Source organism: Aspergillus sydowii (genome assembly GCF_001890705.1).
Source record: "Aspergillus sydowii CBS 593.65 unplaced genomic scaffold ASPSYscaffold_3, whole genome shotgun sequence".
Taxonomy (NCBI): domain Eukaryota; kingdom Fungi; phylum Ascomycota; class Eurotiomycetes; order Eurotiales; family Aspergillaceae; genus Aspergillus; species Aspergillus sydowii.
Window position 1 is genome coordinate 1,252,158 of NW_024467861.1, and position 23,317 is coordinate 1,275,474.

The window sequence follows — 23,317 nt, forward strand, 5'->3', positions numbered from 1 at the left end:
ACTGGGAGGTGTCTCAGGAATCGAAAAATCCGGCACAGTAGAGGCACAGATGTTCTGTCATTGAGATGACGGCCGTAAGCCAGAATCCGGCCTTTCCTGGGGCTACGGTATGAGTGTTCACTGCTCACAGTTCATCCATACCATCTCGGCAGCCCAGATAGGTTTAGCGGAAACAGCTCTGCTTCGTATCCGGGGCGACTTTGATCAAGCGGAGAGACTGAAATCGCTGAAATCTTTGAATTTATCTGCTTCTTCAACAAGATCCTCAAGTTTCGCAAGAATTTTTATTATCACGGTTTATTATCTAAAACAAAACCAGCAGGGGCCGTTGATAAATATGCCGATGTGGATGGAAAGAAGGGGATATGCCTACAGTCACTGGTGAAATAGCGGTGATGCTGGACGTGCTGGGGTACCGCCAGGGCGACAGCCGAAACCTCGAAGCCATTGTCCTAGTAGGCCCTGTGATGGAGGTCGACGAGTTTGATCTTGACGATGGGTTGAAGTCGACGCACTTCAGCTTCAAGCGAACGGGAACGGATCTGGCCTTTGAGAATGATATCTTGCAAATGATCATGGTACGGACTCAACCGGACAGCCAAGATGGGACCTACGGGCTGTATCCACGACCGGCAGCTCTGGTAGATGGACTGTCCTCTACCGCTAGCCGCGCCGAAGTCACAGCGTTCCTAGGCGATCCGGAGCGTGCTGGGCCGAATTTCGACCGATACAAGGTCAATGGACGTTATCTGCATTTCGAGTTTGATATGAACAGCCGAGTCACCAGAATTTCCGCCCTACTTGAGCCCGTCTGAATGGAACCGTAGGGACAATAATAGACCCAGGATATATGGTCAGGAAGGCTGTGAGAAACCCAGCCATCGTGAGTTTGAGTTGCACAGCACTAGTACCCAAATCCCTAGCGAGTGCAAAATATATGGATTCACTTTGAGTGTTGATATTGATTGTTGAATAACTGAACAGGTGACTGGGTGTGTCGCCGAGCGGGAGCTGACGGGTTCACGTGAGATGTATAGCTAGGGCCCTTACCTTGCAGCTCCTGACTTCATCACAGTTCTAATACGCCCGTCACCTTGTCTACAGCTGCAACACATTACGCTCCTTGCCTCCAAATCGTACTTTTACACCCAGATAACACCAACAACAAACAATGTCCAACCCAGGCAACCACCCAGACACCCCCAACATCCCCACCTCCTCCGCCGTCCTCCGCATCCAAAGCTCCATCCTCATCGACGCACCCATCCAAGACGTCTGGAACGCACTCACAGACACGTCAACATACCCAAAGTGGAACCGGTTCGTGCCACGAGTGACGGTGCGCAAGCAGCCAGAGGACTCTAATAACGACGATGCGGTCCTGAAAAACGGGACGAAATTCACCTTCCACGTGAACATGTACCCGGAGAAAAATGACGCCCCGCAGCCAAATGCATCTGGGCTGCAGGATACATTTCTTCAGGTTATCGAGATTGAAACGCCAACGACGACGACGACAGGTGCAGGCAAAAAGGGCAGGATCGTCTGGGCAAGTGATCCCGATGCAGGCGGGCTGGTCTCCTCACTTCTCACGGCTGAGCGCGTGCATGAGGTTTCCGAGGTTGAGGATGAGAATGGGAAGATGGTGACGGAAGTGCGCAATTGGGAGAGCCAGGTGGGGTATCTTGCTTATGCAGTGAAGTGGATGTTTGAGGGGCGGTTGAGGGGGAACTTCGGGGCCTGGGAAGAGGGGTTGAAGGGGTTTGTGGAAAGTGAGGCGAAGAATGTCGGGGAATAGATCGAGTCCCTATGCAATATACGTACACGTATTCGGAGAATTCTGGACGCGGGGTTACTGTTGTTGTCGTCTAGGCAGCCTTATTCCCGATCCGCTGGGACCCAGGCTGGGGTGAATCTGACGGATGATATCACGGTGCAGAATGTGGCTTGGGAAGTTGGAACTGCCATGGAAGTGAAGAACATCAGCAACGGCGACGGGCCGCCGGGGCAGCGAAGATCTCGAAGTCTCGGCCAGTCGAACTGTCAAATTCTACCTCGGTCTACTAGTAACACTAGCTGTAAAATAAGCGGACCCACGTGGGGCGACGACTGGCTCTCGAGCACCTCAGCTTTATTTGACAGTATGTGCGATGACCAAGTAGACGCCATGCCTGGCTGAGGTCTAAACGACCCTGGTTATGCGACTATATGACTGTGCATGGCCTTTGGTTTGGGGACTCTGTGGACTTTTCAACTGACAACATTATTGTAGTAAACAAGCAGTGCATTATTCTTATTATAGTTTATAATATAACAATTAAAATCTGTAAATCTGTAATTTTGTATCTATAAGTATTTTCCTGAGAGAACCTACAGCAACATTCGGAATCATAAGGAGCAAAAGTAGGCAATCATATGCAGCGCACAATTATGCAAAACCTATGCAAGACCAGGTGCAACAACAACAACAACAACTTATGCGTGACCTGTTGCTGAAGCAAGCCCATCTTAGCGTTCAGGCAGTGTAGGAAGAAATGAAAGAAAGGTAAATCGAATTGAGGGACGAGAATCGTCCTATACTGTGCCAAGCGCGGGTTGGTGACATCCCTTTTCAGGACTGTTGTTGTTCTGGAGGAAGGAGCAAAGCTACTACCCCCAGACCAGGTAGGTACAGATCAGTAGGAAGTACCTATGTACCATCAATCTTTGGATACTCGTTGCCACAAAAACTGACGAAAGTTTAATGAGGTGGCTATGTACGAGGACGTATCGTCGTAGCCACCGGTAGCGATAATACCAAAGCACTAACTACCAGGATAAGATTATGATGATTGTTACACCGTTAGCGGAGTAAAGGACCGCAGAAATGAGACTCATGGGATAAACGTATAAACCGATTCGAACCCACGGCCAGTTTGTTTAATAAGTGGTTAAAAAAGGTTTGTGCAGGTGTGGCAAATGCTATACCCAAGCCATTCGACCACCGGGGCCATCAACACTAGAAATCGGCTCTTATTCATGAGCTACCACATATTGCTTTCGTTCCCGACTGACGGATAAGGAGCCTTGTTGCTGTTCGAAGAAATTCGATTGGTTTTCTTCTGTTCTTCTTTCCATCTTTTCTTTTCTTCTCCCCTTTAAAGACTCGCAGCCTGGAACCTGAATGCCAAGGGCCACTGCACTATTTGAATTGTAGTATATGGTCCGTCTTTCTAGTATATGACTTCTTGGTTTCATGTCTGAGGTTTGGAGCGATAGGCCTCGGTAATATTAATGGACCCCGCAAATTGAGACTACATCTGCTATGCAGAGAAGCTATGCAGAGAGAGCATGAGTGAGACACTAAAAACTATAGTGCCAGGACTATATACTTGGCTCTGCGTAATAGATAAGCTCGGACCAGGGGGCTCACCCCGGTCACTCTTTTGAATGCCACAAAGTCTCGATACCATGTAAGATGACTAGCTTCTTATTGGCGATACTTGTTTAGACCATATTAAAATTGGCGAAAGCAACAGATGGTACAAAGAGAGTCAGGTGGGTACTATATCGGGTTGCCGCATTCGTTGAGCCGGTGGGTCTGGATTGGGTCTAGCGCGGTAATTCCAGTGTATTTGATACGGCACCACAGATTTTGTACTTCGAATCCGGCTTGCGGTTTGCGCCAATCCAACATGACTGCGACTACGCCGTACACGAGCCTGTCAGGTAACTGTGGTATGATGGTATCTCTGATCCGACGTTGCAGGAGGACTAAGCGGCGGGATGCTGATGCGCTGCTGTGCGACACGTCAGGGCGCAAAGCAAGTTCCACGGTTCCTCCATCACAATTAAGCTCGCCGCCGATCTCTCATTTTATTCTGGCGCGCCGTCTTCTTTTTTCTTTATTTCTCTCGCGCGCTCTCGCTCTTTTTAATTTCTTCTCTGCCCTCGCCTCTGGTGCTCTCTTTTTGACCTGGCAGTCCCAGCCCGCTCCAACATGCTTCTCATACGCCTCTCGATCCAACTCCGTCGCTTCTCTGGTTCGGCCAACCGTTCCTGATCACAGCGTTAAACTTTGCTTCGCTTCCGGAACTCGATCATCTTGCCACCAGGCTCAAGAGCATATTCTTGACTCATACCGGGCTTGGTTCAAATAGAAATTGCTGCTCTGCTCTCCTTCATCCTTCTCCATCTATCTGCCTCCTCCAGATCGTATATCAAACTCGGGCTTTCTATCGTCTCAACTTGCATTGCCATATCAATACGCCCGCCTCTCATTCCATAATTTTAACATACATCTTTATCCGCACACGACTCATCCCTCCTTGAAGCAGCTTTTCTAGCGCTCTACCGTGAGTCATGGCGACTCATACACCCATGATACTCTCTATCTCCACCAAGCCCCAGAATGGCACCGCCACTGTGCCAGGGCTTGGCCTTACGCCTCCAGTAACCCCGACCATAGACGACTGCAACCCCTCGGAAGCTTGCGCAAGCAGCTCCACGTCGCATGCTGCGGTGGGCTCGAATCTCCCGCAGTTTTCTGACGAGCTGGACTACCAGCGCGACGAGAAAGGTCGTCCCATTTCATTCGGTAGCGGTGCTTGGAGCGTCGTCTACAAGGCCTTCGCCTCACCTCGTGCGAGTAACCCTATTCGCCCAATTACGCCCCCAGGCTCACCCGCCCCGGCTGGTCGCTTGGTCGCTGTCAAAACTCCAGGTAGAGGAGATGCGCGGGCTATTCTGTATGCAGAAGCCCTCGCTCTCACTCGCGCCAACTCTGTACCCGACTCAGAGCGCTACATTGTACCATTCCACGGCTACATTCCGGACTCTGGCTCCATCGTCATGCCGGCAATTCCTTTATCTTTGTCCACTTATATCGAAGACAAGGCACTCCTTGCGCGGCAAAACTTCAGCACAAAAACCATGCTTGATCCCGTCCTAGGGCCAGCCCAGTGGTATGACCTTACCAAGAAGCTCATTACCAGTTTATCATGGCTCCATTGCAACGCACAAATCGTGCACGGCGACATCAAGCCACACAACATCCTCCTCCGGCCGCGCACGTTACTCGACAACGACATGGACTCGGTAGAGTTGCCGTATGAACCACTACTTGCCGACTTCTCATCCTCGTATTCAATCACTGCCTCGGAAAAACCAACCGGCACTCTTCTCTCAGCCGTCACACCCCCATTCACGGCTCCAGAACTTCTTCGCAATCTCTCCTCACCAGACGCCATCCCCACCCCGGCATCAGACGTCTTCTCCCTCGCCGTCACCCTCCTCGCTGCCGCAACAGGCGATCTCCTCATCTACTCCGGCTTCAACGGCCCCCAGCGCCTGATGCGCGCAAAGGACGGTCATCTCGTTATCGACTTCGCCCGGTCCGGCAACAACGGCTCGCGCGTCCCTAAGAACGGCACAGTCGAGACTATCATCAAACCTGCCATCGCTAAGGATCCCGCTGAGCGCGTCGTCCCTAGTGCGTGGCTGAAACTGGCTGAGTCTGTTAGGGCATAGCCGCCTCCCGGAGCCGTCCGTCGACGAATATACGATCACGACCATCTACCTACCTACTCTTATCTTCTCACAATTTGTTTTTCCTATATGGTGATATATTTACTTGCATTTTGGCTTGCATATGTACTCTACCATCATGTACTCTTTCCTATTACATTTTCCGTTCTCAAGACCCAATTCGATGATACCCTTTATATTGTTATTGCTATGTACGCGACCTGAAGACCCTGTTCTGCGTGCACTGCTTGCTTGCTCATGTTTGTTTTTTGTTTGTTTTTTTTTCATATGGTGTGCCATATATATACCCCATGATCATCGGGTTTCATGTACTCCTAAATGTGAGATGTTTCATCCACCAGCGTCTTCCTATATCATGGTAACCAAGTACGTAGTCAACTCCATTAAGGTATATATATATATATATATATATGGGTGAAATAACCAGTCGTGTTGTCTTATCAAGCTAGGTCGAAAGCAGCGTAAATTTTTCACTCTCTAGCGGGTAATAGTACTATTAAAGAAGGAAGTGGCCTTAGCAGAAGTCTGGTATGCCCGTAATCTAGCTGTCTATTTATAAATATCTCTATCTATATGGTACATTCCATTTATACGGCACAACCCGAATGCATCAGCGATTTGGCGCACTGACCTCCAATCAAGGGTTCCTACCCAAAGCAACCTTGAACCCCAACCAAACCAAGCTGAACTCCGTTTCCTATCCATCTAACACCATAACAAACCAACCAATCCACGCAAACAATGCAATATCGGAATACAATAGAAATGAGAGAAGGGAGATATATAATAAAAGTACAAGGTGGGAAGACCAAAAAAAAGGAAAGAAAAGAAAAGAAAAGAAAGAAAATGAATCACCATTTTTTCCTCGTCCCATCAGTGAGGAACTCCCTGGTCTGCGCACTTGTCATCGACCCCCCTAATAACCGACTCAGTTGCACAGAAGAAGCATCCGAGCCTGTGTTCGCGTACTCTATAGACAGATCCCAGAGAGTCGGGATGGAGAGAATGCGGCAACGGACATCGCTAAGATCGTAGTCGAGGTTTTCCTGGTACGATGCTATCGGGTTTGGTTGTACCGCTTTAGCCGACGATGTTGTGGATTTGCGCTTGGTCGTCAGCTGTAGGTCCTCAGGGTGTTTGTCTAGGTCCGAAATCAGGGTTGTAGGGAGGGACTCGTAGTCTTTCTTAGGGCGTTTGGAGGCGTATTGGGCAAGGCTGGGGATAGCCTTGATAATGGAGTTTGCCGTGTGGTTCGGGAAGAAAAGCTCCATTAGGGTTGGGACGGTGAGGAGGTTGTTTGTTTGTAGGGAGTTGGTGAAGGCTGTGAAGAACCGAGTAGCGACTTCTCGTTTCTCGTGGTCGAGGCAGTTTAAGCGCACTACTGCTGGCGGGTTGGGGTCTGCTTCGAAGTAAACGAAGGTCCTATAGACCTCGCGTGGGTATATTTCGTCGGGATGGATGACGAGAGGTTGGAAGGGGCGGCGGTCGAAGAGGAGAAGGGCGTCGTCGAAGTCTCCTGTGTGAAAGGCCGCGCGTCTATCATCCATGAGATGGGGAAGTGCGCGAGTGATATCAAAATGCGTTTTGGATATTTCTTCATTCATTGATTCGCGGAGATTGTCAATTCTCGTCACAGTGCGTTCCAGAGCCCATAGTTTGGTGTTGGGGTCTGCCGCACGCCGCGAGATGGATTTATTCAGGTCGTCAATTTCGTTCTGCTTAGCGATAAGGTTGGCACGCTGGTAGGTCTGGCTGTTTTCTTGCGAGAGAAGGGTACATGTGCGTCGATGGCTCTTTTTGAGCTTCTCGTAGTCGTCGTTTTCTGGGTCCGCATTGTTGAAATCTTTGAAAACCTCGACGTATTTTTCGTTCTGTTGGGTCTTGATGCGCGGAGCGTAAGGTGTCCGCTTTCGATCTGGTAGCGGACTCTCAGGTGCTCGTTCGATTGGTGGATAAGCTCTGCCTTTGGGAACAGTGACTCTTTTGTTCGAGGTTCTCTTCTGGACGCGAGCCGTGCCCTCAACTAACACATCCCACTGCTTCTGAACCCCCCAATTCCCCCTTGTGTCATCCACTAAGGATGCTACCTCGAATGTATGAAGTGCGACCTGCTCAGCTAAGAGTGACGGACGAACACGAGCGCTGATGTGGCGTGGAAGGATTGCTGAAATATCTTGGGAAGACAACGATGCCAGTAGTCGTACGCTCCCGTAGGAATGAAGACCGGCCTGCCGCATACATTCCTCCAAAAACACTGACATCCATCGCGCGCCGCTGAAATGATCCTTCGCGCTCCGGGGACCAGGCGGATTGGCCAAAACTAACAGCGTATTATTTTTTGGTAGGGCCGCTTGGGACTCCTTTCTTGGTGGCCCTTGCTCGGGGAAGTGTTCAGTAAGCACAGTTTTCCAGTCTCGCAAAGCGGTTAGGTCCGTCGAAACTAGTTTGTAACTTGGGCATCGTTCGGACAAAGGTTCAAGGAATGACTTGTGCAATTTAAGATCTGGCTCAATGAGGACATGTCTGCGCGGTTTCAAAAAATCATTTATTTTGGACGACAAGAGGCCGGGCCCAGGCCATAGATCGAGGATGTCGACCGCAGCGTTTCGCCGAAGGAACGGGGAGACGCGCTCCACGATATCGTCTATGGACAATCGGTGTTAGTCCAGCACAGACAGAGAAGGGGAACGGATAGACTGACCGCATAGACCTTCACTCACAATATTCGGTTTGTTGCCCCCCGCCTTGCTTCTGGGAAGGAGTCCGTGAAGCGTCTTAGTGATGGGAAACTGCTTGACGGGCGCCCATCGAGGGATTATTGACATAGTGAAAGACAAAGACGTAGAGGAGAAATAAAGGCTAGCATCAGACGGAGTTCGGTCGAGAATCCATCATCAAATGCGCTTCGCGGCTTGAGTAGTCGACAAGTGCGGAAGAAGCTTGAGCTTTGGGAGCTTTTCTGCTTTGCGCCGGAGCTGCGACGCGGAAGAGACCAAAACCTCCGGAGCCCCGCCGACCTGCCCATCATCATCCTCCATCACCCCTTCACACGTGCCCCTCTTCGATGGCTCGAGATTTTCCTTGATCATTCCATTCCTCTGCGGATGGAATAGCTCTTTTTGATTATGATCCGTCTAGCCGTCCGTGACATCACACTCTGTCTGCTGCCTAACACATCTCTCGCCTGACTCGATATTTAGTCCGCGACTGCCTGCCTCACGGCCTGAAGAACCTGGCTCCCGGCTTCAAGCTCTCCCAACCGGACTCCATATTGTCATGGCATCCCTATCCTCGCCCCCGAATACTGGGGCCTCTGCTCCGCAGAGCGTGGAGAAAATCACTCGTCTTGCTCAAGATTACAAATTCAACCCCTCGGTTCCTCTGCGTTACTGGCTGAGGACCGCTGCTACACTCGTTCGCGAGGTTTGTGGCCTATTTCCTCTATCTCCCCCCCTTTTCTTAATAAAAACACATGCTAACTGGTAACGGTAGGCGCGGATTTACCTGCGCGAAGGACACGATGAACAGGCGTACCTACTCCTATTCCGACATGCCCAATTGGTGCTCGTACATTTAGCCGGCCATCCAGACTTGAAGGACGGAAAGGATGTGAGAGAAGAGCGGAAAGCTTTGGTAACTGCTGAAAAGGAGGTCAAGGAGAATTTGGAGATACTGGAAAAGCTGAAACCGAGAATCAACAAGCGATATGAGCGGTACACACAATTGATGCGTGAGCGGCAATCCCGCTTGTCGTCGTCGGCTGCAGTGAGCCCTGCCGCATCAAGTCAACAGCTACGCCCTCCCGACCCTGCGCTTTCGGGCGTCACGGAACCTCTGGAAGCCGGGAAGGATAGTGATCTGGCCGTCAAACTGGCGCGAACTGAGATCAGTCGAAGGGCAACAGCCAGGAACGCCATACGCCAACTTAGCGATGGGGATGAGTCGAGCCGACGCGCCGCAGGGATCTGGGGAGATTGGGAAGAAGCTCAGCAGCGAAACGAAGGGAAAGAGCCAGACGACCTGAGCCGGCGCATCCAAGAAGTGCGTCTCAACCTAGAAGGTAGACCGCAGACAGACAGTCGGAAAGCCAAGTCTGGAACGCGGCCGTTGGCAGAGGTTTCGTCTACGTCCACTTACAAATACCCGACTGTTCCCCGACAAAAGCCTCTTGATATCCCGCCTTCTGCGTTAGAGAAACCGCGCGCTGAATCCCGCAAGCTCACGAAACCGCCGCCAGCACTTCCTCCGAAAGAGGGTTTCCAGATTAGCCAATCGATTGATCTAGATGGAGTACCACCTCGCCCAGACAAAGTACCGCAGGAAATCTTGTCAGAAGCTGCACCAACAGTACCTACAAAGGTGGCTCCGGATGATAAACGTAAGGGCTTAGACCCTGCCAGTTTCACATTCAAACCATCCGCTTATCTTGAGAACGGGACTCCGCTCCGCACTGTCTTTCTCCCACCCCAACTACGATCGCATTTCCTTTCTCTCGCTGCATCGAACACCCGCAAAAACTTGGAAACGTGTGGCATCCTTTGTGGTACACTGATATCCAACGCTCTTTTCATCTCCCGACTCCTTATTCCTGAACAAATATCTACGTCAGATACCTGTGAGACAGTGAATGAATCCGCAATATTTGATTATTGCGACTCCGAAGATCTAATGGTGCTTGGCTGGATCCATACGCACCCCACCCAGACCTGCTTCATGAGCTCAAGGGACCTACACACGCATTGCGGCTACCAGGTAATGCTTCCTGAGAGTATTGCAATTGTTTGTGCACCGAGTCAGACCCCCAACTGGGGGGTGTTCCGCTTGACAGACCCGCCGGGGCTCAAATCCGTCCTGGGCTGTACTCAGACGGGGCTGTTTCATCCGCACGCCGAGACCAACCTCTACACCGACGCCTTGCGCCCGGGACACGTATTTGAGGCCAACGGGCTAGAGTTTGAGACAGTCGACCAGCGGGTAAACAAGCTATGATCACGATTTACGCTCATGATCCTTTACATTTTCGATACCTCTTAGTGTTTATTCGCTATGTGCAGGCACCGAGTCTAGGTGATCCGCGGTATTTTCAGTGATAGTTTAGAAAAATGAAAAACAATTTAAGAAAGCAGCTATGTCGAGTAAGCTATTTACCCAAGTAGGCGTAGCATCAACGGCCGCTGGTGACTGGTTGGCCTTACAAGATGGGCAGGAGCTTTAACCCCGCCGAACCAAACCCAATGGTCAGCCTCAACTCCACCTCCATCTCTCCCGAATTCCCAATCTCTCGACTCCGTCCACTTTGGCCTCATTCGTCCCCGGTCTGGATCTCAGGGCCGATCTCCCCACCAATTGAAATTTCAATCCCTGAAGAAAAGGAGTTATCGATGTCGTCTGCCTCCCAAGGTGATTTATCCTCCTCTACTCCCACCCCCGCCACCTCAACCTCGTCGCCGGGTACCGACCCTCCTCACCCCGAGTCGAAAGACAGCAAGAGCTCGAACGACGCTCACTCCCATCAATCCGCTGCCTCCTACTTCTCTTACCCTGTCACCCACGTTGTCTCTGGCCTTTACCGTCGTCTAACCGACCCCCCAACCAGCAACAACGGCAATATGATGTCCCGTCTGCGTCGCAACAACCCCGACCCCTCCTCTTCATCCTCCTCCATCTCCTCCACCTCCCAGTATCCCGTCTTCACGCCCGTCCGCACGGTTTCCCCCTTTCAGCCACCTCCTCTGACCCCTCTAACGCTTCTCGCAAACGAAGAAAGCACGCCAATCCCCCTTGCCCCCCAGAACCAACTCCTCTCACGCGCCCTCGCTGAAGAAATCCGTCTCCTTGTCCCGCCTCGCCTTCAACTAGTTGACACCTGGCGTCTCGCGTATAGCCTCGATCGCGATGGCGCGTCCCTCTCGACACTCTATGACAACTGCCGTGAGGTCTCATCCCGCAGCCCGAGGGCCGGCTACGTCCTCGTCATCCGCGATGCGTCCCCCTCAGCATCAACGGTCTTCGGCGCCTATATGACGGACCCCCCACACCCAGATTCACATTATTACGGCACGGGCGAATGCTTTCTATGGAGAGCCAGCGTTCTCCCCCCGCCACCCTCACTACTCAATTTCGACGGAGATGGGAGCGTATACTCCGAAGAGGCACTTGAAAAGGCAGGATTTCCCCCACCACCAAGCGCGGATACAACAAACGTCGGTCGATCAACGACACTAAGAGGTGAAAAACTACAGTCGAAATCGCTTTCTCCGCATATGACCGCCCTGGCACAGTCTCAACCTACGAATAGCGGAACTACAACCCCCGACAGAATCCGCTTTAAGGCGTTTCCTTATAGCGGCGTAAATGATTACATGATGTTTTGCGAAACGGGATTTCTCAGTCTAGGGGGAGGGTAAGTCCTTCCCTTCCACTTTTAACCCCAGTAGCCCCACAATAGCAATGATAGTCCAGAACTAATACTTGCTATCTTCAGGGACGGACACTACGGTCTTTGGCTCGACTCCATTCTCGAAAAAGGTGTCAGTGCCTCGTGTCAAACATTCGGGAACGAACCACTCTCTGACGAGGGTGTTAAATTCGATGTCCTAGGTGTCGAGGTTTGGTATGTTGGGTCCTAGCTCAACCTAGGTACTTGGAACTCTAGGATCGGCTTTCCGTCTCTATTTCTCGACTCTCCTCTCCGGTGTTTGGAATAATAATCATGGATTGAAGGGAACAGAAAGCTGCAATTCGGCACATCTACTAGCATATAATAAAATACCCGGGCATGAAACGGCTGGTCTCCGTCATGTCTTTGTTCTCGACGTGGACTTTTGTATATTGGTTGGTAAAATAGTTAATACTTGGAGGAAGGTCAGAATACGATAACAGTTGCAAATAAATTATTTAGCGGCCAATTGTCCTTTAGTGCCAAGGCAATAAGTTGCCTGGTTTCCTCAAATTCTATCCAACAAAGAGGTAGACGGCGGTTTTATTGCTCACTTGATATCAAGTAATAAAAGCATTTACAACCCGGCTATGTTTATCAAAAGTATAGAACATAAAAATAAGCATCACTCATGGTTTGTGTTTGTCGCAAGATGACGTATAGACATGTGACCCGTATCTACAAAAGTGAGTGGGTCAGTGTCACTGCAACGGCCTTGGTTGACAATTTCATCCGCTCAATTTCAACAACCTGCACATAATTATCAACCTCTCTGACGCGGCAATAGCGTTTCGGCGGTATAATCAGATTTCTCTACAGTACTGCTATTGCAATTGTCCGCGAAACTACCATCCTTCCTGCCGCTAATTCAGCTTTCCGTCACTGTCTCTACCCCTCTCTCAACCCCGCCAAAATGGCCTCCTACATGAACGCCAGCGAAGCCTTCGTCCGCGAGAAGCTCGACGCAAGCACGGCGCACTCAATCCCACAATCGTCATGGGCCGACAAATACCGCGGAGTGAGTCACTCGCCCATTCCCTTCCGGCGTCTCCGCGGGAAGATCCAATCCATTCACCTTGTCACTAACGCCGCAACAAGGCCACAGTTGAAGACTTAGATCCGCCCCCAGCACTCTCCGTCTCGCCCAGCACCCCTATATCTGCCGCGCTCCTCGCAGCATTCGAACGTGATTACACACACCTCACCGTTACCTCGTCCACCCACCGCTCCCTTCTCGGATATCTTAGCATCCCACGGCTGAAGGAGCTCCTGGCGGCGGGGACGGTCAAGGAATCGGATACTGTTGCGGCTGCGATGCAGCGCTTCAACCGGAAACGCGGCACATACGAGGTTATCACCATGGAGACGCCGCTGGAGGAGTTGCAGCGGTTCTTTGAAAGTGATACCGGTGCCAATGGGGAGAAGAGAGAGAAGCAGGATTTTGCGGTCGTCACGGATTCGGAGCGCAAGTTTGTGCTGGGAGTTGCGACAAAGGCTGATTTGGAGGAGTTTGTCAGAAGACGGCCATAGTTTTCTTTTTTTTTTTTTTTTTTGCCTTTTCGACCGTTGTTCTTTCTCTTTCCGTCATGTTCTGAAGTTACGATGCATTTTCCCAGGCGCAGTTATTCAACATAGACTGGACATAATACTTGGTTGGACCCCAACTAACGGATCGCTGGAGCTTTAACATGCGGAATGCCTATTGTATGGATACCAATCGCATATCTTGATCCTCATAACTGGACATACATACCATCTAAGAGGAGCACCGCAGCTCGAAGCGCAATTATCTTAACCATGTAATGCTTTACGTACATATACAAGACACCCAGCCTGCCTACTCAGCCTTTTTCCCTTTCTTCTTCGCTGCCTCGGCTTCTCGTTCCTCCTTGTCCTCCTGCCATGCAACATAGATATACAGAAACAAGATAACATTAGCCATGACGGCAGCAATAATCCCAGAAACAGTCGTGCTCGCTTTCCAGTAACATCAGCATTCGCGCAGCCATTGCAAGTTGAACAAGAAATTCGTCGTAGGTAATAAGATAATAAGAAATGCAACGGAAAGGTAAACTCACCCCCGAAGTTAACCGAAACAAAATACATCCCTACGGGTGTCGTGATCATAGCTATGGTAAACCCGACGAGTTTCCAGATAACATGCCTGAACGGACGCCCATTAGCTTGGTTTCCAAGAATTACAACAGGATAAAATGATGATTAGAGAATAGGGCAGTATGCAACAATATAATCATGGCACAAGTGGGAACCAATGTATAGCAATGAACCACTTACATCGGAACAGCAGGTGAAGTGTCAGAGTCAAACTCCGAGGGCTGCTCGCCCGGCGTCGAGCCGGGGGCTGCAGCATCTGCGTAGGATTTTCCTGGTCGTCGGATGACCATGTTTGCTAAGATATCAACTGTAATTAACAGCAGCCTCAGACTGTGTCTCAACTGTCTTCTGGCGTTGGAGGAAGATTGGAAGCTGACCCAGCTATAACTTAGAGAGCTAGACCGAGTGGTGGTGTTGTTCATGTTGCGGAATGTGGAGAAACTGCGGATGATTAAATCATTGGAATCGATGGAGGGTCTTGGCGGGCTAGCCAGATTGGGTTCCTAGGGCTGGTGTCGGGTCCTGGTTATGGCTTCATCTGTATAACAAAATGAATATGGAAATGTAGATTGACGAGAAAGTTTTTGGTATGGGTGCTTTCTAGTATTCAAAATTCTCATTCAGATTGACTGTATTTACTGTTTTCTTGTGCCAATAACTGCAAGAACAGAGTCGTCCTTATAGTTACCTGGCGAAAGCCTGGTTCGGTATTATAAGTAAAACCACAAGTAATGAGAGCATCTAGGAGTTTAAACATTTGATTATGCTATATAATTAGATTGCCCTTCGTTGAAAGCCAGCCTGAGCCTTCATTCATTCAAGAATGGCGGCTCTCTTCCCACACCCATACGCCATTCCGTTATTAATTTAGCCATGGCCATCTTTCATGCGCTTCATCTTGGGGGTTTCTTGCGTCCAAAACAGATAGATTGCGTACAGTCAATCAATAATAATGACCTTTGAACCTGACCTCCAGCCACGCACGCTGCTGCCTTTGCTATCCAGGGCAAGTCGTATCACGTGACCTGTAGTTCTGTTGGAGCACCCCATTCAAGCAGTCCTATCAGCCACTTCAGCCCCAGACTTGATTTCCATAGTGTCGAAGTTAATTTGCTTATTGTGTACGCGGACTTCTTCAACGTGTGCATCAAGCTTAGAGTGGCCGGGCTTTGTGTGCCAGGGCTTCGGTCCCCCCGGTGCGAACATCTCTTCGATCTCTTCAAGCGTCTTTCCGCAGGTCTCAGGGTATGCTAAGAAGAAATGTACGCTAGCGAGGATGCACATGATACCGAAGATCAGGAACATCTTCCAAGTGACATTCTGAAATCCGGGCGGGATATAAAGGCCCAGAGCGAAGTTGAAGAGCCAGTTGCCAATCGCCGCGATACCCATGCCATTGGCACGAGTCTCTAGAGACCAGACCTCTGCTGCGTAGACCCAGCACACGGGTGCTAGGGTCAATGCGTAGACAATAATAAGCAAATACGAAAACGCAATGACAGTATGGGATTTTGATCCCACGACTCGTATCAACACATTTTCGTCGCCGTCAACGCCCCCAGGAACGTACTCGCCAGATGAAAGAATACCAGCGACGACAAAATGACAAACCCCCATGAGAAGGGCGCCATATATAAGGAGTGGGCGGCGGCCGGTCTTATCAATGTAGAAGAAAATGAAAGTCGTGAAGATGATGAAAAGTGCGTACTGGATGCCGGAGGAGATAAGGTTGATGTTGCCCGTCAAGTTTGCCATCATAAAGATATACACAACATACTGTTTCAGGTTAGATCAAAGATACAAGTCCTAATCAATCGGGGATCATGGCTTACATAGGTCATCACGTTAGCTCCCGAATTCTGCTGCCACATTTGCACCGTAAAGCCAGCGAGGGTCCGCTTCCACATGCCATTGTAGACAAATTTGCGCCAGCCAGGATAGGCATTGCGCTCCGCCTGAAGCACTGTCGTGATTTCTTCCCATTCTGCAACGACAAGCGGGTCATCACGGTTACCGCCAGCCTGTATATTGGCGAGGGTCTGGATAGCCTCCTCGGTACGGTTGACCTTGGCAAGCCATCTAGGAGAGCGCGGAAGAAATGGCAAGCCAATGATAAGGAAGACACAAGGAACGAATTGTATTCCCCAGGCGGTCCGGAAAGAGGCATCTCCGTCGATGTAGTGGCAGCCATATCCTACAAAGTACATGATCAAAATACCCCATTCTGAGGCAGGTTAGTCGGATGAACGAAAGTTTGGACGGCCATTATTTTAGGACTTACCAATTGCCAATTGTTGAATGACAATGAGCTGTCCGCGCTTCTCCTTTCTGGCGATCTCTGCAAGGTAGACAGGTACTTGAGAGCTAGTAATTCCAACGCAAACTCCGTTCAAGACGCGCCCAGCAATCAATGACCCAAAGCCATTGGTTGCCGTTTGGACAGCGGTACCAACAAGCCACCAGACACAAGCAAACGCAATCGAATCGCGGCGACCTATCTTGTCAGAGACGAAACCTGCCATGGCGGATCCCACCACCGATCCCGCAGCGAGAGAAGAGCCGATAGCACCCTGACGGAGACCTGCCGGGTTATCAAAATATTCTTTGTACTGATCTGTACCGATGATTGCGGACATGGAAGAAATATCAAATCCGAACAACATTCCACCAACGGTGGCGATAAACGCCACGAAGTACGTGTTATAGATTTTAGGGAACTTCATGGTGGCGCTGGTTAATCTGCACTTGGCCCCAGTACGAAGTTCTCATGAACACAGTCAGTTGAGAGAGAGGCAGAGGCGGCGGAGGGAATGGGCAGTTCCACCACTCTTTAATAGGAAAAGCTGAGAGCCGGAGTATGGACCGGCGGGAGCTTTGCTTCAGCACCAACAGACATTGCACTTGTGAATTGGCTGTAAAGACGAGACATCGGACGACCAGCCGCTTCTCATTAGGCAGGGTCCCAGCGTTGTGCCGCCGGGGTTTTGCCCATTCTCAGGTGTCACGAAGCTTGCCTTAGCCTAAACAAGCCAAGAGGGAGGGAGGCCAAGACGAAGGAACTCAGTTCTTGACTGTTTCCAGTATCCCCGCCCCCGGTGCTGTTCCCAGCCAAGATCTCCAAGACGGCCAAGGCTGAGGGTGCAAGGGTCTGCGATCCACAACATTTCCATCAATCGTTCTATTCCCCTCTTTTGTCGGCCAGAACGCCTCGGCTCACTGGATAATTGGACGGTGTACTGTATAGGAGTGTCAGACGACAGAGCAAGCCTCCGTTTGAGAAAAGTGAGAATACTTACTGGCCCCGGCGAATCGGCCTATTTGACCTTCCTGCCGACCTTTGCTGCTCCTAATGTCGGCTCCACGCAGAGTAGTGTCGATGTATTCTGTAGGCCGTTGCGGGCCTCAGCCGAGACCAAAGATCGTGTATCTAAGCAGATCTGACATATCATCAAAATGCAGGCATCCTTGTGAGAATTTACGCATAGGGGATGTTTTTCCCATACTTGAAGAAACCATCATGCCACGGTTAAATAGAATTCTTCCCGTCTAAGAACGCCACATTAACGCCAAAAGCTACCATAACCGGACTAGATCATTGGGCTCAGAGTACGCACTTTCAAAGTTCCTTTGAGAGGCCCGAGCAGGTCATATAGTCGGCAAAAATGCTGATAGGCCTGATACTGCTCTTGCCGGCTGTTCACTCAAAAGCCGATTCTCGTAAAAGGGCATCTGCCATAGCAGCTAGCGCCATGCATTGGTATCGCGGTGTTTGGTCACTCCAGAGAAGCTCAGCTTCATGCTATCATGGGAGGGACTACAAAGAGCGCAGAAGCAAAATGTAGAGACTAGAAATAAATACCATCGGAAGGTGCGTTAGTAATTCCGCTGCCTGAGGTGTCAGATTGTTGTTACTTAGGGTTCCCAGTAGTATGCCACTCTATACACAACTCAGCTATCAATCTCGGTATTTTCATATTTACTGAAACAGCCACGTACGTTTCTTTGTAATTGCATCTATTATCTCTCACTCTCATATCTCTTCTTGTTCATTTCTCTCGCAACCATGTTATCGGAATCCTTGCGCCATGAGTATGGCAGTATGGTATCCACCGCCTACATTCTTAAAGACGACGCTGTCGACGAGCCAGCTCAGCCACTAACTCGTCATTTAAGTCTCAGTAGACGAGAGATTTACATGAGCAGTACAAAAGACAAACGCAGCAGGCTTCACATCGTACAATGACTGCCTTCCTAGTTGGTCTTAATTGATTCACGGTATCACGTGACGAGGCGCGTCAGCGCGATTTTGCGGAGAGGCAGAAAAAGTCGCCTTGGAGAATCCGAACTGGGCTGCTCTCTTTTCTTTCCGCCGAACGACCTGGAGGTGGAAACAGGTAGACAACCATCTTGGGACACTTCAGCATTCTTTCACTCTTTAGCTGCCCACCATGGAAGACACGGTCCCTGACACCCCCGTCAGCAACAGAAAAATCGTCCATAGCACGCCTCCTGCCAATATGGCCGACGAGGATGCAGGGTATGAGACGATCGCCACCCTCCCTGCGAACCCTCCCCAACACATGCTTGCAACACAATCGTTGACACCCACAACACAACGATTTACACAGCCCACCCAAATTGTCGATGTTCCTCAGTCGGGCAAGAGTGTTGTACAAGTTGCAGCTTCTTCCCCGTTGAAGGCCCCCTCATCTCCTTCGCGCCCTTCCCCAACCGGCCCTGGTCGTCTTTCCAGTCTGATGGCTCCCAACGGTACTCAATTTTGCCCACCTGCAAAGCGTGCGCCCGTAATTGACTTAGACGATGACGGTCCGACTTACCGGGGAGGTTCTTCCGATGACGACGCCGTGATGAGTACGGACATCAAGCCAGCGATGTTTGCCAAATCATCAAAGAGCCCGGAAAAGGCAACGCCGATCGATCGATTCAAAGAGATCACCTCGTCCGCCGTTTACGACCCGTCGAATGCCAAGAGATCCGCTGCAGATATGGACCCTACCCCCAAAGGGGTTGCCATTAAAAGAGCTCGTCAAGATGGCCCTTCGCGCGCCCAGCCAGTGGGCTCGCAGTCACTGTCATTGCAGGATATCGATGACTATCAAATGCGAGTGAAGGTGGAGAGGATGCTGAAGGTTCTGCCGCAAAATTCAGTATATGATTGTGTACAGGCGCTTCTGGAGAAGAAAGGGAGGTACGATGATGCGATGGACTATCTGGCCAGCATCGAAGATCAAAACGGATATGCTATCTCATCAGAGGATGAGTTAAGTATAAATAAGAAGACGTCGCCCATAGCTCCTGCAAAACAAAATATCAAAGCCCGAGGGAGGATCCAGGACAAATGGACGGCGATGAATCTTCCGAAGGGGCCACCACAGAAGCCTTCTCAACAAGTAGAGGAGGGATCGAAGCCGCGAAAGCGGTTGATTCGAGGGCCAAAATCTAGAGAGTCGCCAGTGCCGTCAAGTCCCACCCAGGACGAAGCGCCTGCTAAGAAGGGCTTCGGTCGACTAGTGCAAGGACGCAGGCGTCCATCGCCCGCACGATCCGAGTCTCCCGAGGCGCCTTTGGTTATTTCTGATGACTCCGACTCTGCATTTGATGCCCAAGAGGGTGGAGGCCTAGAGACGAAGGTTCTTGACTTCTTCAATAAATGTGGCGCCCCAAGCCTTGCAGATCTGGCCGCGATAACCGAGGACCTCGCCGAGTATATAATTACGAAGCGGCCATTTTCTTCCCTAGAAGAAGTTCGCGTCATTCCGGCTCCGCCTACAGAAGAGACAACTACCAAGACAAGCAGGAAACGCAAGGCACCTAAGCCGGTTGGTGATCGTATAGTTGACAAGTGCCTTGATATGTGGGTTGGATATGAAGCTGTGGATTCATTGGTTGCCGAATGCGAATCGTTGGGTAAACCAATTGCGACAGAAATGAAGAAATGGGGAGTTGACATGTTCGGCAAGCGCGAAGGGGAGCTTGAGCTTGTGTCCCTGGAGCCCTCGGTTTCTCATGACTCCGGTATTGGGACACCCGCTAGTCAACGATCTGACGAGGACAGTGACGGGCCAGGATCTCGATCTCGGAAAGTTCGTTTTATCCCACAGCCTGGGATTATGGCTGGCGATCTTAAAATGAAGAACTATCAGATCGTCGGTATCAATTGGCTGTCATTGCTGTTCGAGAAGGAGCTCAGCTGTATATTGGCAGACGACATGGGTCTTGGAAAGACCTGCCAAGTAATAGCGTTTCTGGCTCATCTATATGAGAAAGGCATCAAGGGCCCGCATCTTGTCGTTGTGCCATCTTCAACCATTGAAAACTGGCTTCGCGAATTCCAAAAGTTCTGTCCCACACTTTCGGTGATGCCGTACTACGCCGACCAGAATGTACGCGCCCAGATCCGTGAACAAATCGAGGATAACAGGGACGAGATCAATGTTGTTATCACGACCTATACGATTGCAAAGGGCAAAGTTGACGCGCACTTCCTCCGCAATATGGATTTCTGCGCTTGCATTTTTGATGAAGGCCACATGCTCAAGAGCAGCACTTCGGTCTTATATGAGAAGTTGATCAGAATCCGCGCTCGGTTTAGACTTCTTTTGACGGGTACGCCGCTCCAAAACAACCTCCAGGAGCTTGCTTCCTTGCTCGGTTTTATTCTTCCAAAAGTTTTCCAGGATCGCAAGGACGATCTCCAGTACGTCTTCTCGAACAAAGCAAAGACCGTTGACGAATCGCATTCGGCACTCCTTTCTGTGCAAAGAATTGAAAGAGCGAAGTCGATGCTCAAGCCATTTGTTCTTCGGCGAAAGAAGCACCAAGTCATCGATTTGCCTGCGAAAACCTCTCACGTCGAATACTGTGAGATGAACGCTGCTCAGCGAGGCATCTATGAACACGAACAAAATGAGGTTAAACAACTCTTGGAAGACAGGGCGGCCGGGAAGAAGACAGGTAACAGATCAGCGAACATTTTGATGAAGCTTCGCCAAGCAGCCATCCATCCACTCTTGCGCCGAAGACATTACGATGATAAGATCCTCATGCGGATGTCCAAGGCTTGTCTGCAAGAGGAAAAATGGGCGCTGTCCGATCCGAACACGATCTTCGAGGAATTACAAAATTACAGCGATTTCGAATGCCACCAGTTATGCTTGGATAACCCCAAGTCAATTGGAAAGTTTGCTCTTAAGAACAACGAGTGGATGGATTCCGGCAAAGTTAATAAACTGTGCGAGCTGCTCCGGCGTTTCAAGGAGAACGGTGAGCGCGCCCTCGTCTTCTCGCAATTCCGAATGGTCATGGACATTCTTGAAGATGTGCTCGAGAACCAGCATCTAGAGTTTGTTCGTCTTGACGGGACAACAAGCGTCGAGGATCGTCAATCTATCATGGATGCCTTCCACGAGAGAACTGATATTCCGGTATTCCTCCTTTCCACCAAGGCTGGTGGTGCTGGAATCAACCTGGCGTGTGCAAACAAGGTTATTATCTTTGACTCCAGTTTCAACCCACAGGAAGATGTCCAGGCTGAAAACCGCGCCCACCGTGTTGGTCAAACTCGTGAGGTCGAAGTCATTCGCATGGTGACCAAGGGCACGATCGAAGAACAGATTTATGCGCTCGGACAGACAAAGCTGGCTCTCGACCAAGCTGTTGCCGGGGAGGAGGGTGCTGATTCCAAGAAATCCGAAGAAGCCGGGATGAAGGCCGTCGAGGAGATGGTTCTTGCGGATATCTCGCAGAAGGAGGGAACATCCTGATTGTCTACCTCATTTATTCCTTTTTCGAGTTTGATTGTCATCTAGATTAATTGTTCATTAGCGGTGCGATCTAGACATTTGCGTTACTTCATTTTGTGGCGTGACGCACTTACAGCTAGTTAATTGGGGATGGTTTGTCTTGTTGGATTGGATGCATTTGTTGCATAAAGGTACATTGGTCCTACTGCTGGATCTAACCTGGGGATGCGATTCTTGATATATTAGGGGCGTTTTTCGGTTTTTATTTCCCACCATACTTGGGCCTCATTATTAGACTTGCAGGTTCATGAGCATTGAGATTTTGTCATACATACCGGTAACCTAATATTACATTTGAAGTATCATAAAAAGGGAATATGCCACGGGTATAAACACCTTCCTCCTCCTTAGTAGATTTCTCGGCTTTGTCTATCCTTACTCCTTGTTTCCTTCCCCGTTCGCAGGGTTCTGAACCCTGCGGTCCAGAATCTTATCCACAATCCCCAAATCCAGCGCTTCCTGCGCCCCCATGAAGTAATCCCGTTCCATCAACTTCTCAATTTCGTCGATCGACATCTCCTTCTTCCCCGTTAAGTGGGTTTTATAGATCTGGTTCAGCTGGTGCCGCACCCGCAGAATCTCCTTCGCATGGATCGCAATGTCCGTCGCTTGCCCGAAGTATCCACCAGACGGCTGGTGAATCATAATCGACGAGTGTGGAAGACAGTAGCGCTGGCCAGCGTTTCCACCGCAAAGAAGCAGGGAGCCCATGGAGGCGGCTTGGCCGACGCAGATTGTGGATACTGGAGAAGCGATGTAGGTCATGGTGTCGTAGATAGCGAGGCCTGCTCCGAATTAAATCAAACCAGATCAGTTACTCCATCCTTGATAACCATCCACGGCGGGTCTCGGTTGGCTGCTATATAGGAAGAGACATACCGGCCGTTACAGAACCTCCGGGGGAGTTGATATAGAGGTGGATTGGTTTCTGCGGGTTATCGGCTTCGAGGAAGAGGAGTTGCGCCACGATGGACGCGGACATGGTTTCGTCGACTTCTCCATTTAGACAGATAATTCGTTCCTATTTTAAAATCAGTATGTAGCGCCCAAACGCACAGAAAAGTGTTATATATGTACCTTGAGGAGTCTGGAGAAGATGTCGTCTGTATAAGATCTGTGGTTAGAGAGTGCTTGTGTAATTGGTTGAAGAGATTCACGTACAGGTGTGCCAGCCACCTCCCTATATATCGTTACTATCTGTTCTCCAATTGCATGTAAGTGAAGAGAAATGCTTACCACTGTCTCCGTTACGAAGGGTGTTGGGGTCCAGCCCCGCGGAGGCTGCGCGGACGACCGAACTCGGAGGGAGCTCGAGAAGCTCCTCACTGAAGGGCGAGAGGAGAGGAGACCGAGTCGCTGTAATGAGCGGCTTACATTCATGGTGATTCTGAGGAATAAGGATTGGATATGAGAG

The 23,317-nt window shown here is 50.2% G+C and overlaps 12 protein-coding genes across 12 annotated transcripts; 8 read left to right on the forward strand and 4 right to left on the reverse strand.

Annotated features, from left to right (window-relative positions):
- Window positions 1–159: 159 nt before the first annotated feature.
- Window positions 160–1,070, forward strand: ASPSYDRAFT_765002 (uncharacterized protein). The gene is made up of 2 exons (XM_040850859.1): window positions 160–883; window positions 1,038–1,070. Exon 1 carries the CDS (start codon window positions 366–368, stop codon window positions 813–815), a length of 450 nt encoding a protein of 149 aa, XP_040704581.1. The 5' UTR covers window positions 160–365; the 3' UTR covers window positions 816–883; window positions 1,038–1,070.
- A 101-nt stretch (window positions 1,071–1,171) lies between these two features.
- On the forward strand, window positions 1,172–1,798 carry ASPSYDRAFT_87353 (SRPBCC domain-containing protein; the record flags this gene model as incomplete). Its single annotated transcript, XM_040851825.1, has 1 exon — window positions 1,172–1,798. The coding sequence occupies one exon, from the start codon at window positions 1,172–1,174 to the stop codon at window positions 1,796–1,798; it is 627 nt and encodes a 208-aa protein (XP_040704582.1).
- A 1,743-nt stretch (window positions 1,799–3,541) lies between these two features.
- ASPSYDRAFT_765087 (uncharacterized protein) lies at window positions 3,542–4,240 on the forward strand. The gene has a single exon (XM_040850860.1). It carries the CDS (start codon window positions 3,675–3,677, stop codon window positions 4,137–4,139), a length of 465 nt encoding a protein of 154 aa, XP_040704583.1. The 5' UTR covers window positions 3,542–3,674; the 3' UTR covers window positions 4,140–4,240.
- Window positions 3,842–5,956, forward strand: ASPSYDRAFT_42561 (protein kinase domain-containing protein). The gene has a single exon (XM_040846479.1). It carries the CDS (start codon window positions 4,342–4,344, stop codon window positions 5,506–5,508), a length of 1,167 nt encoding a protein of 388 aa, XP_040704584.1. The 5' UTR covers window positions 3,842–4,341; the 3' UTR covers window positions 5,509–5,956.
- Window positions 5,957–6,006: 50 nt separating this feature from the next.
- On the reverse strand, window positions 6,007–8,524 carry ASPSYDRAFT_77171 (uncharacterized protein). Its single transcript, XM_040850885.1, has 2 exons — window positions 8,228–8,524; window positions 6,007–8,170 (listed from the first exon to the last, which is right to left on the reverse strand). The coding sequence occupies exons 1-2, from the start codon at window positions 8,349–8,351 to the stop codon at window positions 6,378–6,380; spliced, it is 1,917 nt and encodes a 638-aa protein (XP_040704585.1). The 5' UTR covers window positions 8,352–8,524; the 3' UTR covers window positions 6,007–6,377.
- A 13-nt stretch (window positions 8,525–8,537) lies between these two features.
- Window positions 8,538–10,649, forward strand: ASPSYDRAFT_42563 (putative endosome-associated ubiquitin isopeptidase (AmsH)). Its single transcript, XM_040846480.1, has 2 exons — window positions 8,538–8,949; window positions 9,019–10,649. The coding sequence occupies exons 1-2, from the start codon at window positions 8,803–8,805 to the stop codon at window positions 10,513–10,515; spliced, it is 1,644 nt and encodes a 547-aa protein (XP_040704586.1). The 5' UTR covers window positions 8,538–8,802; the 3' UTR covers window positions 10,516–10,649.
- A 258-nt stretch (window positions 10,650–10,907) lies between these two features.
- ASPSYDRAFT_198390 (putative oxidative stress response protein Oxr1) lies at window positions 10,908–12,506 on the forward strand (the record flags this gene model as incomplete). Its single annotated transcript, XM_040843755.1, has 2 exons — window positions 10,908–11,929; window positions 12,011–12,506. 2 exons carry the CDS (start codon window positions 10,908–10,910, stop codon window positions 12,153–12,155), a joined length of 1,167 nt encoding a protein of 388 aa, XP_040704587.1. The 3' UTR covers window positions 12,156–12,506.
- Window positions 12,507–12,683: 177 nt separating this feature from the next.
- Window positions 12,684–13,495, forward strand: ASPSYDRAFT_198391 (putative cystathionine beta-synthase (beta-thionase); the record flags this gene model as incomplete). The annotated part of the gene is made up of 2 exons (XM_040843756.1): window positions 12,684–12,983; window positions 13,064–13,495. The coding sequence occupies exons 1-2, from the start codon at window positions 12,879–12,881 to the stop codon at window positions 13,493–13,495; spliced, it is 537 nt and encodes a 178-aa protein (XP_040704588.1). The 5' UTR covers window positions 12,684–12,878.
- A 307-nt stretch (window positions 13,496–13,802) lies between these two features.
- On the reverse strand, window positions 13,803–14,370 carry ASPSYDRAFT_87359 (vacuolar ATPase assembly integral membrane protein VMA21; the record flags this gene model as incomplete). The annotated part of the gene is made up of 3 exons (XM_040851826.1): window positions 13,803–13,942; window positions 14,044–14,129; window positions 14,261–14,370. 3 exons carry the CDS (start codon window positions 14,368–14,370, stop codon window positions 13,803–13,805), a joined length of 336 nt encoding a protein of 111 aa, XP_040704589.1.
- Window positions 14,371–15,130: 760 nt separating this feature from the next.
- On the reverse strand, window positions 15,131–16,803 carry ASPSYDRAFT_147772 (uncharacterized protein; the record flags this gene model as incomplete). Its single annotated transcript, XM_040841750.1, has 3 exons — window positions 15,131–15,856; window positions 15,913–16,304; window positions 16,362–16,803. The coding sequence occupies 3 exons, from the start codon at window positions 16,801–16,803 to the stop codon at window positions 15,131–15,133; spliced, it is 1,560 nt and encodes a 519-aa protein (XP_040704590.1).
- Window positions 16,804–18,528: 1,725 nt separating this feature from the next.
- Window positions 18,529–21,864, forward strand: ASPSYDRAFT_148050 (DEAD/DEAH box helicase; the record flags this gene model as incomplete). The annotated part of the gene is made up of 1 exon (XM_040841775.1): window positions 18,529–21,864. One exon carries the CDS (start codon window positions 18,529–18,531, stop codon window positions 21,862–21,864), a length of 3,336 nt encoding a protein of 1,111 aa, XP_040704591.1.
- Window positions 21,865–22,278: 414 nt separating this feature from the next.
- ASPSYDRAFT_87362 (ATP-dependent Clp protease proteolytic subunit) lies at window positions 22,279–23,283 on the reverse strand (the record flags this gene model as incomplete). The annotated part of the gene is made up of 5 exons (XM_040851827.1): window positions 22,279–22,688; window positions 22,783–22,924; window positions 22,981–23,006; window positions 23,065–23,083; window positions 23,140–23,283. The coding sequence occupies 5 exons, from the start codon at window positions 23,281–23,283 to the stop codon at window positions 22,279–22,281; spliced, it is 741 nt and encodes a 246-aa protein (XP_040704592.1).
- Between the last annotated feature and the right edge of the window lie 34 nt (window positions 23,284–23,317).